Source organism: Nannospalax galili, unplaced genomic scaffold, assembly GCF_000622305.1.
Source record: "Nannospalax galili isolate Female #2095 unplaced genomic scaffold, S.galili_v1.0 scaffold1639, whole genome shotgun sequence".
Taxonomy (NCBI): domain Eukaryota; kingdom Metazoa; phylum Chordata; class Mammalia; order Rodentia; family Spalacidae; genus Nannospalax; species Nannospalax galili.
The window spans coordinates 412,287-423,660 of NW_008343206.1; the positions used below are offsets into that span (position 1 = coordinate 412,287).

The following is an 11,374-nucleotide window of genomic DNA, read 5'->3' on the forward strand; positions in this document are numbered from 1 at the left end:
GCCCCGGGGGTGTGTGCGCGCGGCCAATGAGCGCGGCGCGGGGGCCGGGCCTCGGGGGGCGGGGCGGAGCGGGCCAGCCTATGGCCACGGTGTTGTCGAAACTGAAAATACTACATTATGCTAATCGCCGAGGGGACCCGCGCGCGCGGGGGTGGGGCCGGCGCGTATAAAGGGGGCGCAGGCGGGCTGGGCGTTCCACAGGCCGAGTGCGCTGTGCTCGAAGGGTGCCGGCTAGGCCCGAGAGAGCGAGCGGACAGGCAAAGGCAAGCTCCGAGGGGGCGCGGCCGAGGCTGGACAGGACAAGCGGTCGAGACGCGGGAGCCGTCCACCACCAGACAGCCAGGTAGCCGCCGCGTCCCTAGGCAGAGGCGGACGCGGGCTGTGCGGGGTCTCGCCCGCGCCCAGCCTCCGCCCTCCTCCTCTCCCCTCTTCCTCCTTCTCCCGCTCCCTTCTCCTCCGGGTTTGCGCAGTCCCCCGGCCATGTCCGACGTGTACCTCCGCAGCAGATCAGCGATGGAGCGCTTGGCGTCCAACGACACCTACCCGGTGATGGCGCGCAGTAGCGCCTGCCGCAGCCTCTTCGGGCCTGTGGACCACGAGGAGCTGGGCCGCGAGCTGAGGATGCGCCTGGCGGAGCTGAGCGCAGAGGACCAGAACCGCTGGGACTTCAACTTCCAGCAGGATGTGCCTCTTCGCGGCCCCGGCCGTCTGCAGTGGATGGAGGTGGACAGCGAGTCTGTGCCCGCCTTCTACCGCGAGACGGTGCAGGTGGGGCGCTGTCGCCTGCTGCTGGCGCCCCGGCCTCCCCCGGTGGCTGTGGCTGTCATCCCGCCTCCAGGGCCGCCAGCCGGCGAGGCCCTCGACGGCCTGGAGGAGGCGCCTGAGCAGCCACCCAGCGCCCCGGCCCTGGCCGTGGTCGCTGCGCCCACCCCGCTCCCGGCCCTGGTCCCGGCTCCGGCCCCGGCCTCGGCCTCAGATGCAGCCTCGGAGTCGATCCCCGAGCTGACTTCGGACGCGACCTCGGAGCCGACCCCGGAGCCGACCCCGAACGCGAACCCGGACGTGGAGCCTGAGGACGGCGCGGAGCAGGACGAGGAGCGGGACGAGGAGCAGGACGCGGAGCAGGGCGCGGAGCAGGGCGCGGAGCCGGGCGACGAGCAGGACGCTGAGCAGGACGCGGAGCCGGGCGCGGAGCAGGGCGAGGAGCAGGACGCGAACCAGGCGCAGCGCGGACGGGACCTGAACGGCGAGCAGCCTCTCTCGGGGATCCCAGGACGTCCCGCGGCCGGCACTGCTGCGGCCACTGCGAACGGTGCGATCAAGAAGTTGTCGGGGCCTCTCATCTCCGGTGAGCCCCGCACGGCCCCGCCCCGGCCCGGCCTCGCTTTGTCCGGCCGGCCGGGCTCTCCCTCGCCCTCGGGGGCCTCGCCCGGTCTCCGCCTCCTCCCGTGGCATTAAAGGGCCCGCGGCGTTCTGGGCGGCTTGCGCCCGCACCCCCTCTACTCTCGGTGGGGGTGCACCCCCGAGGCTCCCGAGCGCGCAGTGGGAGGGTGAGCCTGGCCGCGACCCGCTCGAATTGCGGTCCTCGGCTCCGGCTGCGGGTGTCCGTCTTGGGCGCGGTGTGTGCGGCGCGGAGGGGGTTAAGTGCGGCGGCGGCCCCGGGGGGCTTGGCCGCGGGACGAGGGGAAATGCTTACACAGCACATTGCGCGGCGACGTAAACAAAACTGACCCGCCGCGGACCTCGGCGCGGGCGGGGACGGCGCCCCCACCCCGGGCCCGCGCCCCGCGCGTTCCCCGACCCCCTCGGGGGTCTCCGGGCCGGTCCCGCCCTGACCGGCGTGCGCTGTCGCCCGCAGACTTCTTCGCCAAGCGCAAGAGATCTGCGCAGGAGAACAAGGCGTCCAACGACGTCCCTGCGGGGTGCCCCTCTCCTAACGTGGCTCCCGGGGTGGGCGCGGTGGAGCAGACCCCGCGCAAGCGTCTGAGATGAGTTAGGTGAGTCGGGAGCCCCCCGGGGGTCGCGAAGGGGCCGCCCCCGGGGGGTGCCCGCCGCGTGCTCACCTGCGTCCCTCTCCCTGCAGTTTAGAGCCTAACAGCCCCGAGAGAACTTGCTGGGCAGCTGGGCGGCGGACGATGGAAGAACTCTGGGCCACGGCGGGGACCTTTCGTTCTTGTAGAAGCAACCGGCGATGGCTGCTCAAAGCAGCCCACGGTTTTGTGTTTGAAATCTGAAAACTGTGCAATGTATTAGTAATAACACTCTAAAGAGTCGTGTGCAAGGAGTACGCTGGTCCCAAGGTGTAAAGCTTTAAGTCATTTATGTAAAATGTTTGATCTCTGCTGGCTTAGTGCAAAAAACAAAAAAGGAAGCTAGAAACGTAGTTAAAAAAATGAGAAAAAAGGAAAAAACATGTATATTTGTACAAAAAGTTAAAAAAACCTATGCTAACTTAATATTTTCTATTTATCCACGCGTGGGTCTCTCTCTGCCACGCAATTGCTGGGTTATTGATTATACCAAAGGCACTAGAAATCACCAGCTTCAGATTACCCATAAATGTAAATTTACTCATAGGTAGAGTTTAGAGAAGATCGATACACCAACGTGCCCGTCAAACGCATCCCCACCTAGCTCCTCAGTTTCCTCCCCCGTTAGCTGCTTTCGCTATCTAAAACTTGGTGACCAGATTGTCGAAATGGTTCCTGAACCGACAGTACCAACTTGCCCAGGGCTCCTCGTCCGCCAGGTTCTAAATAAAGAGGCCCAAAAGAAAAATACTGCACCTTCAGTCTCTGTATCTTTACCAAACCTTTGTACTCTAAAAGCTGAGGGGATACAGCATGGTGGGGAGGAGGGGCAGAAGGGGAGCCCACCAGACTTGCCACCACTTGGCCCGGTGTTGGCTCCTGATAAGATATGAGGGGCTTCCTTGTGGCTTGCTCACCAGCCACTCAGGGGTTTAGGAAACAAGACCCTCACTTTTCCTACACCTGATGGAGGTGTAGGGACCTGACAGAGGCTTACACCAATGCACAAAACACACATGCACCTGTGGTGTAATGAGGAAACCAGAGTTCTCCATGCACTGAGCAAAGTGGAACCCCAAAGGCTCCAGTGTCCCTAGCTTCATAAGGCAGGGTACCCCAAGAGTGGGCTGCACTATATATAGCTCGGTACAAGGGTGGGGAGGGGGGTGATGAAAGAAGATGAAGGGGGTCAAGACAGGGTGGACCACCTCTGAGTGGGTGGGGTGGATGGGGTGGGCCCTGATGCAGCTTCCATGGAAGACTTAGGGGCTAACCCTCCTACATTCCCACCCCCACTGGTTCCAGAGAGCCCCCCTTTTAGTAAAAAAGGGAGGGTTTCTTTCTGATCCATAAACTTATAACAAGATGATATATAAAACAGATTGACCCAGAGTTTGTGCAGGTGCTTGTGGGACCAGAGGGAAGGACCCTAACAGGCTGTGCAAGGCCAGACCAAGATTTTAGAGATCTATGTGGATGTGTAATTAACTTCACCTTCCCCCAACTACCGGAGAGGCCCTGCTTGGGCCAGACCCTGAGAAGGGCCCCTACTCCACTGAGAGGCCAGGTCCCACTGCTTCCAGCAGCCCTCAGCCTGTTGTTGAATGGGGAGTTAGACCCCCCCAAAATGAGAGCTGCCTGTGGGCTTGAGGGTGCTCCTGGGGGCGGGGAGGGGAGCGCAGGGCAGTGATGCCTTGGGTGCTGCTGGGCAGCAGAACTATGGGCTAGGAGAACACTGGGCCTCAGGGACCCAAGTAAGTCACGTAGGATGTTGTCATAGGTCTGTACACTGCAGAGAGGCCTTGTGTGCAAGCTGTCTCTAGCCATGACTCTCACAGTTTTGTGCCCACCTACTACCCTGCTGCTGTCCATCCCATCCTGGGGTGGCTTTCTCAAAAGCAGTGAGGATTGAGTGAGGACGCAGAGACCAATGCCCCCATCCTCTCTCGGGTTCTGCAGGCATCCTCAACAGACACCCCAAGATGCCTAGCCCCGGGAAGCAGTGTCACACATGAGACTGAGTCCCTGTGGCTCTAACCAGGCTGTTCTTGTCCTTGTGGGGGGCTCAGTTTCTCCATTTGGACTGGGAAATTTCTGGTGTCCTGTGGCTGCTGCCCTTGCATACAGGATGGCGGTGGGTGACACTGTCCTGTCCCGTGCCCAGGATGAAAGGCAGATGCTATGTTTGACATCGTACAAACCATCCAAGTGTTGTCATCATGATGTCAGGCAGCCGTCACCCTGGGCACGGATGGGTAGGTCTCTAGATGCAGGGGTCTGGGACCCCTTGGCAGACCTGGGCTATGAGGGAAAGGTGCGCGTGCTAGTGGCATGGTCAAAAGACACAAGAGAGAGTAGGCCTTGAGGGCTGCCTGGGGTCTTGGTAGGCCTTGACCCCGGGGACAGATTACTGAAGGTGAATGTGGGTGTGACTGCTGGGCCTCCCCCTCCCCTGGCCACCTGGGCCTGATTGTCAGGGTACAGGTTGGATTTTGTGGAAGGCAGTGGGTAATCTCTGAGGGACAGAAGCAAAAGGACTCACTGCTGGCATAGAAAAGGCAAGCCAGCAGGAGGACCGGGGGTGACAGGAGGGTGCTGTGACCACAGAGGCATGAGGCCAGGGGGCAGGTGTTCCAGGGGATGTAGATGTCAGAAATCAGGAAGAATAAAGCCAGAGTTCCCGTCTCCCCAGACCTCTGTGGGAGGTGACAACAAACCCAGTGATCTGTAGTACACATGAAGGTGGCAGTTGGGCAGCGACCAGGTTTTACTTAAAACGGGACATGGCAGGGCCCCTAGCGGATGACCGCTCAGGATCATATGGGCTGGCAGAGGGAACTGGCTGTGCCAAGGCCCTGAGGCCTGGGGTGTTCCTGGGATAGAGAGCTAAAAGGTTGGAATGCCACAGGATGTATTTAGTGGGAGCCTGGTCTGGCTTGCTGATGGAGTGGGTGGGAGCCTGAGGTTTCTATTCTAGGCTCAGTGTGAAGGGTGAGGGGCAGGTTCTCGGCACCAAGGGAGGCGTCTAGGGAAGGAAAACGGGCCAAGGCTCCAACTTTTGGATGTAAATTGTCATTCAGGCTACTCTCCTCCCTGATTTCCACTCATGGATGGGCCCTGGGGTACCCAGGACATGTCCCTTGTTAATAGCCCTCAGCAAGGCTTGAGCACCCATTTAACAGATGTGCAGAGTGAGGCTTTGAGCGGCACGAGCGCTTGCATAGCGCCACACTGGTCAGGAACTGGGGCCAGAGCTTGCCAGTGCACAGCCCTGCTGGCGTCCGGTGGGAAGAGCTCAGCTTCGCGTGCCTGCTTTTGTCTTCCACACATTGTTAATAAATGAAGTCATTGTTTTACACTCAGGCCCACTTTTAGCGAGTTGTCTGATTGGGTTTCCACACACGTGTCATGGCCAGTGTCTAACGTCCCTGGAGTCACAAACCTAGATGTCCTCTGTGCTCTGCCTGCCCTTCCCCTCCCCCTCCACCTGGGCAGCCCTGATCTTGGTGGTCTCCATGGTTTCAGTTCTTTTCTAGGATGTCTTATAGCTGTATTTGGTGGTGTGCAGCCTTTTTAGACTAGCTTGTTCCACTTGGCCATGTGTACTCAGTGCTCCCTGTGCCTTTCTATGGCTTGAGCGTCTCTTTTTAGCGCATAATAATAATCTGATGACGAGCAATCTGCAATTGTTTATCTCATCACCCACTGATGGGTGTCATGGCCACCTTCAGGTTGGTCAAGTATGAATGAAGCCTTTGTGAACATCTGTGTCGATGTAGGTTTTCAATTCATTTGAAACAGTGATTGCTGCTCCTGGGGGTGGGGTGGGGTGGGGGATTTGGTTAAGAGAGACGCGGCCACGCTGCCTTCCCCAGCGGCTGCAGCTTTCTGATCCCATGAGCAGCGAGGGTCGGTCTCTAGTGCTTCTCCCCCGTGGACCACACCAAGCATCGATTCGAGTGGATTAGAAAACAGAATCCAGGCCATGGAGAGGGCTCAGCGTGGAAAGGCACTTGCTGCTGAGCCTGGCTGTCTGAGTTCCATCCCTGGGCCTTGCACAGTGGAAGGAGAGAATCGAGTCCTCTAAGTTGTGCTATGTGCACAGAATAATTAAATGTGATAAAAAGCTTAAAAGAAAGAAAACAAAAACCTGGGCTTGGGACGTAGCTCAGTTGATAGAGTGCTTGCCTAGCACGCGCAGAGTCCCAAGTCTGATCCTGAGCACCACATACAGTGGGTGTGGTGGGGCACACCTGTAATACCAGTACTCGGGAGATGGAGGCAGGAACTGGAGTCATTGTTGGTTACATAGTGAGTTTGAGGCTAGGACCAGCCTGTGCTTCATGAGGACCTGTCCCCCAAACGACCCCCCCAGACCCAAGTAACAAATGAACAAACAACAATAAAACCCCCAAATAACAGTAACAAGAGAACCCTAAACCGAGGATATGGTTCCTGCCTGTAATCTCACACTTGGGAGGCTGAGGCAGGAGGATTGCCATTAGTCTGAGGCCATCCTGGGCTATAGAGTAGGACCACATCTCAAAAGAAAAACAAACAAAACATTAAGACAAAATAACGAGGAAAACCCAGGCCAAACCCTAAACTCCACAGGTTCAACCTTCAGTACCCCTAGAAAGCCAAAGCTGAGAATCAGTGAGTGGTGGCAGGTGGCTAATAGCCTAGCCATTCGTGATGGAGTTCGAGGCCAGCCTGAGTTACAAATGGAGACTCTACTTCAAAAGATAAGAAAAAAGAAGAAACAGGACCTGCAGGACCTCCTTCCAGCTCGGGCATGACCAGGACAGAGCACAACTAAAAATGAACACCGACGGTAGTGGCTTTAGCTTGGTTTACCGGCTTGCTGGACCTGGCCAGGGATAAAAGTCTCAGGTCAATTCTCCATGGAACTGGCTGCAGGGTCACTTGTGTTATTGTCCAAATATTTGCTGTCCCACACCGTGGAGGAGTCTGTCTCCTGCCCACAGGACTCTTGATGGTCAGCAGAGTGCTTCTGAAAGGAGTTCACCCAGACCACCGTTCTGCCATCTTAAGCATAGGCTGAAGACCCACAAGATCTCAGACAAGGGTTTCTCCTTCTCAGAACAGAAGAGTGGAGCTCAGCCACACCCCAACAGCCTGGCACTATTGTGGCAAGTGGGAAATGCTTCCTGCTCACTATCAGCTACTGAGAATGTAGGACATGTTTGTTATGCAGCATAGTTATATAAACCAAGCTGACAGATACAGCAGCAGCCTGGTGGCATTTTTTCTGCTATTCTAGAGAATTCTGTGGTTTGTACATAGCTTGAGTGTCTCCCTTAAGGGGTCATGAGATAGAGGCTTGGTTCCCTGAACACTGGTGTGAACTGGTGGTGGGGCTCTTAGGAGGTAGGGGAGAGTGGGCAGTCCTTAGTAAACAGGGGTGTGTCCTTGGAAAGGATTCCCATCTTCCAGTGTGATCTCTTCCTCTCCCATGTACCATCTACCACGAGGCCCTCACCAGTGAGTGCTGAGCAGGTACAGGCATCATGTGTACAAACTTCCAGAATTGTGAGCTAAGCAAACTCTTCATTTTATAAAGTTTTTGAGTCTCAGGTATTTTGTTATAGTAACAGAATATGGACTTATACACTTGGACATAACATGTCCGGAAATGGTACAGAGACTCCTTTTTACTAGTGCCAAACCAAGCCTGTCATGTTTAGGGGGTTGCAGAGTGAGCACTTTGGCTTGGCAGTGCACGGACCCCCAAGCCCTCCCTCGTTGCCGTCTGTTGCAGTGTGGGATGTGCATGTTTCCTCCTTCCCTCTTTCCCTCCCTCTCCCTGCCCCCACCTCTTAATTTGTATGTGCTTAGGGGCATGGCTCAGTGGTGGAGTGCTTGCTCAGCGTATTTGAGGACCTGGTTTTATCCCTAGCACTTAAATAAGAGTGCAGGTTGCTAGGGCAGGGGCTCATGAGTTCCAGCCCTCTCTGAAGATCTACAGGGAGTTAACAGTTGCTGGGGGAGAGGGAGGCATTGTCTTCAGTGGTGTGGCCCCTGGTAGGCTGCCCATGCTCCTGTAAATAAACCTATTTAAATTCATTGGGTCACTAGAAAAAGAAACAACATACGCAAGCATAAAGGAATACTGGTTAAGGGGAGGGCAAGGACCAGTGGGGTGGGCGGGGATGAGAGAGTGTCGTGGGGCGAATATGATAGAACATATACATGTCCAGGCGTGGTGGCGTTGCCTTTCATCCCAGCACTTGGGAGGCAGAGGCAGGTGGATCTCCGTGAGTTCAAGTCCAGCCTGGTCTATACAGCAAGTTCCAGGTCAGCTGGGGCTACAGGAAGATTTTATATCATAAAAAGGAAACTGATTATTCCATATAATTGACACACACTAGTAACTATTTAAAAAGTCCAGTAATTCGACTTATGTTCTCTTTGCTTAAGAAATTTATCCTGATTTGGGAAAAGGTCAGAGTCTCAGAGTCTTAGCTGTGACATTCTTTTTTAAATTTATTTTTAAATGTGTATGTGTGTGTGTGTGTGTGTGTGTGTGTGTGTGCCTGTGTCTGTGTGTGGGTTTGTGCATGACAGTGCAGCACTGGAAGAGGCCAGCAGAGGGTGTCAGATCCCCTGGAGCTGGAGTTACAGGGAGTTGTGAGCTGCCCATCCATGTGGGTGCTGGGAACCAAACTCAGGTTCTCTGCATGAGCAGCCAGTGCTCTTGACTGCTGAGCCATCTCTCCAGCCCCAGTGTGGCATTCTTAAGAACACCCCACCACTTTATTCTCCAAACTGTGTTCTTTGAGCCCTACTGTGAGGCTTTCAGGACTTACAGAGATACCGATGGGCTGAGGATGTGAACCTCGGACCAGCCCTGGAGTGTGGAGCGGAAGTGGCCTTGCTTATCCTTATGGGTATCGGAAAGAAACACTTTGATCTCTGCTGCTTTCTTCCTCTGACCGCCTGGCTTCAGGGTCAGATGGCCCTGTGCTCACCCTGCCCAGCCCCCGCAGTGCTTACAGTGGCCTCATGCAACATCACACATGACCCTGCACGGCAGCTGGCACCCTCCCTCCCACAACTGGTACTTGTCCTGGTGATCTTTTTCCAAATCAAAAACTACCTTGGTGCTTTATGGTTGAAAACAGCTGTCATAAGCCTGAGATGGTGAGCTGAGAACCGGGGAGGGTAAGTGGGGGAGTGTGGCTCTGCCTTATGGGGTGGCAGCGAGGGTATTGTGATAAGGGTATTGTGACGGGTTGGGATCGGTGTCCAACACAGCTCACCCCCGCCGTTTGGAACAAGCTGCCAGCAGAGCCCCCCCAGGCACATGGTCTGGTTCTCGGGTGTCTGTGCTTCCTCACAATATGGCTGCTGGAGGTTGTGTGCCAGTGTTCCGGGGGCTGCAGCAGAAGCCGAGAAGCCTCTGCAGACCTGGCCCCAGAGGTGGCATGGAGGCAGCCCTGTCTCCTGTGACTCTCAGCCCCCAGATCCATGTGCATGTATAGATGTCTGCATGCATTCACATGTCCACACATGTAAACATGCAAATGCAGGCTCACCACTCACATAGACATGAAGAAGGGAAAAAATGCAGCGTCCCCAGATCCAGGGGAGGCCGAGTCAGCTCAGCGTCTCAGTGGGAAGAGGATCGAAGTGCCTGCAGCCATCAAGACCGGTGTAGGGTTGACTTCAGGGCTTGTAAGATAATTGTTACTTGGGTTTAAAACAAAGCCCATGAGCATAGATACTCAATAACAAACAGAAAAAGCATTATTGAAAACTTCTTCAGGAGTTGGCAGGAGGGAGAGGATCCCCTCGAACAAGAATTACAGATGAGTTTCAGGTCAGTTGTTAGCTGCCTTGTGGGTTCTGGGGGCCAAACCCAGGTCCTCTGCAAGCCCAGCAAGTGCTCTTAACCACTCCAACCCCATTTACTATCTGTACTTAGCAATTCACATATATGGATGTGTGAGTGCGTACAGCATATCGTATATGAAAATTTCAAAGACACAAATTAGGGACTGTGGAAATGGTTCAGTGGTTAAAGTGTCCTGAAAACAGAATGTGTGTAGACAGGGGTTTGGGTCCCCAGAACCCACATGAAGGCTAGGTGGGCCTGGTGGGCTGCCTGTCATTCCAGCCCTCAAGAGGTGGAGACAGGGGATCCTTGGAGCAAGCTGGATGGATAGACTAGCTATATTGATGAGCTCTGGGTTCAGCTGAGAGACCCTGCCTCAATGAACAAGGTAGAGAGCCACCGAGGAAGACTCTGGAGGTCAACCTCAGGCCTCCATGTGCATGTATAGATGTCTGCATGCATTCACATGTCCACACATGTAAACATGCAAATGCAGGCTCACCACTCACATAGACATGAAGAAGGGGAAAAAAAAACTATAAAAAATAGGCAGAACTTAGAAAAAGTAATGAGTAAACAGACAACCTCTAAGACAGGTGGAATTTGTGTAATAGGTTAAACATAGATAATAAATGAGGTTGGAGAGCTGGCTCAGTGGGTAAGAACTCTCCCCGCTTTGGCTAGCTTGATTCCAAGCATTCACATGGCAGCTCACAGCCATCTGTAACTCCAGTTCCAGGGGATCTGACACCTTCTTCTGGCCTCCACAGGCACTGTATGCATGTGGTACACATGTGCATATGCAGGCAAACACTCATATACATACAATAAAATTAAAAAATAAATCTTAAAAAAATATCAACAGTAAAAAACCTTTAATGAGTGCCAACCATTTACCCATAGTACAAGCTAAAAATGTGATTTTTTTTCTAAAGACAACTTCTTGGGGCTGGGAATGTGGTGGGTAGAGAGCCTGCATATCTAATGCACAAGGCCCTGGGTTCTATCTCCAGTGCAGGATGAACTGACTGTCCCAGTACATTTCTGTCATCCTAATACTCAGGAGGTGGTGGCATAAGGATCAAAAGTTGTAGGCCATCCTTGGCTACATAACAAGTTCAAGGCCAGCCTTGGCTACATGACAGCCTGACTCAAAAAAGAAAAAGAAAAAGAAAAATTTCTTCTTGTGTTTGAATGGCCAAATGCTGGGGATGGCTTCCTGCTTGATACATCAGGAAACTGTGGATCTAGGTAGGAGCCAGAGAGCTGTGGACACAGGTTGATAAGGAGCCTCATCCCAGAGCTACTGAGACAGCTGTCCAGGGTGCTCATCAGCAGCCCTCCCTGCCTTTCTTCCTGTGCTGTGTGAATGTTATACACACCTACTGGATACATACGCGCATGCATACAATGTGCCCCTGTAGTATACATACTATCTGCTGTGCTTTGCATACACATCTATTTTATCTTTTTTTTTTTTTTTTTT

General features: G+C 54.4%; 1 protein-coding gene across 6 annotated transcripts in view; it reads left to right on the plus strand.

The window, feature by feature from the left end:
* Positions 1–60: 60 nt before the first annotated feature.
* Cdkn1c (cyclin dependent kinase inhibitor 1C) overlaps positions 61–11,374 on the plus strand; it is a 12,743-nt gene continuing 1,429 nt past the window's right edge. The window contains exons 1-4 of one of the 6 annotated variants that reach the window (XM_008839190.3): positions 61–343; positions 471–1,348; positions 1,859–1,997; positions 2,084–2,778. In XM_008839190.3, the coding sequence (XP_008837412.1) occupies positions 481–1,348; positions 1,859–1,992 (1,002 nt within the window). In that variant the 5' untranslated portion in view covers positions 61–343; positions 471–480 and the 3' untranslated portion in view covers positions 1,993–1,997; positions 2,084–2,778. Of the gene's footprint in view, positions 344–470; positions 1,349–1,858; positions 1,998–2,083; positions 2,779–11,374 lie in introns of those variants that run through there. The other 5 variants (XM_017799665.2, XM_008839191.3, XM_008839192.3 and 2 more) reach the window with 5 other exon arrangements.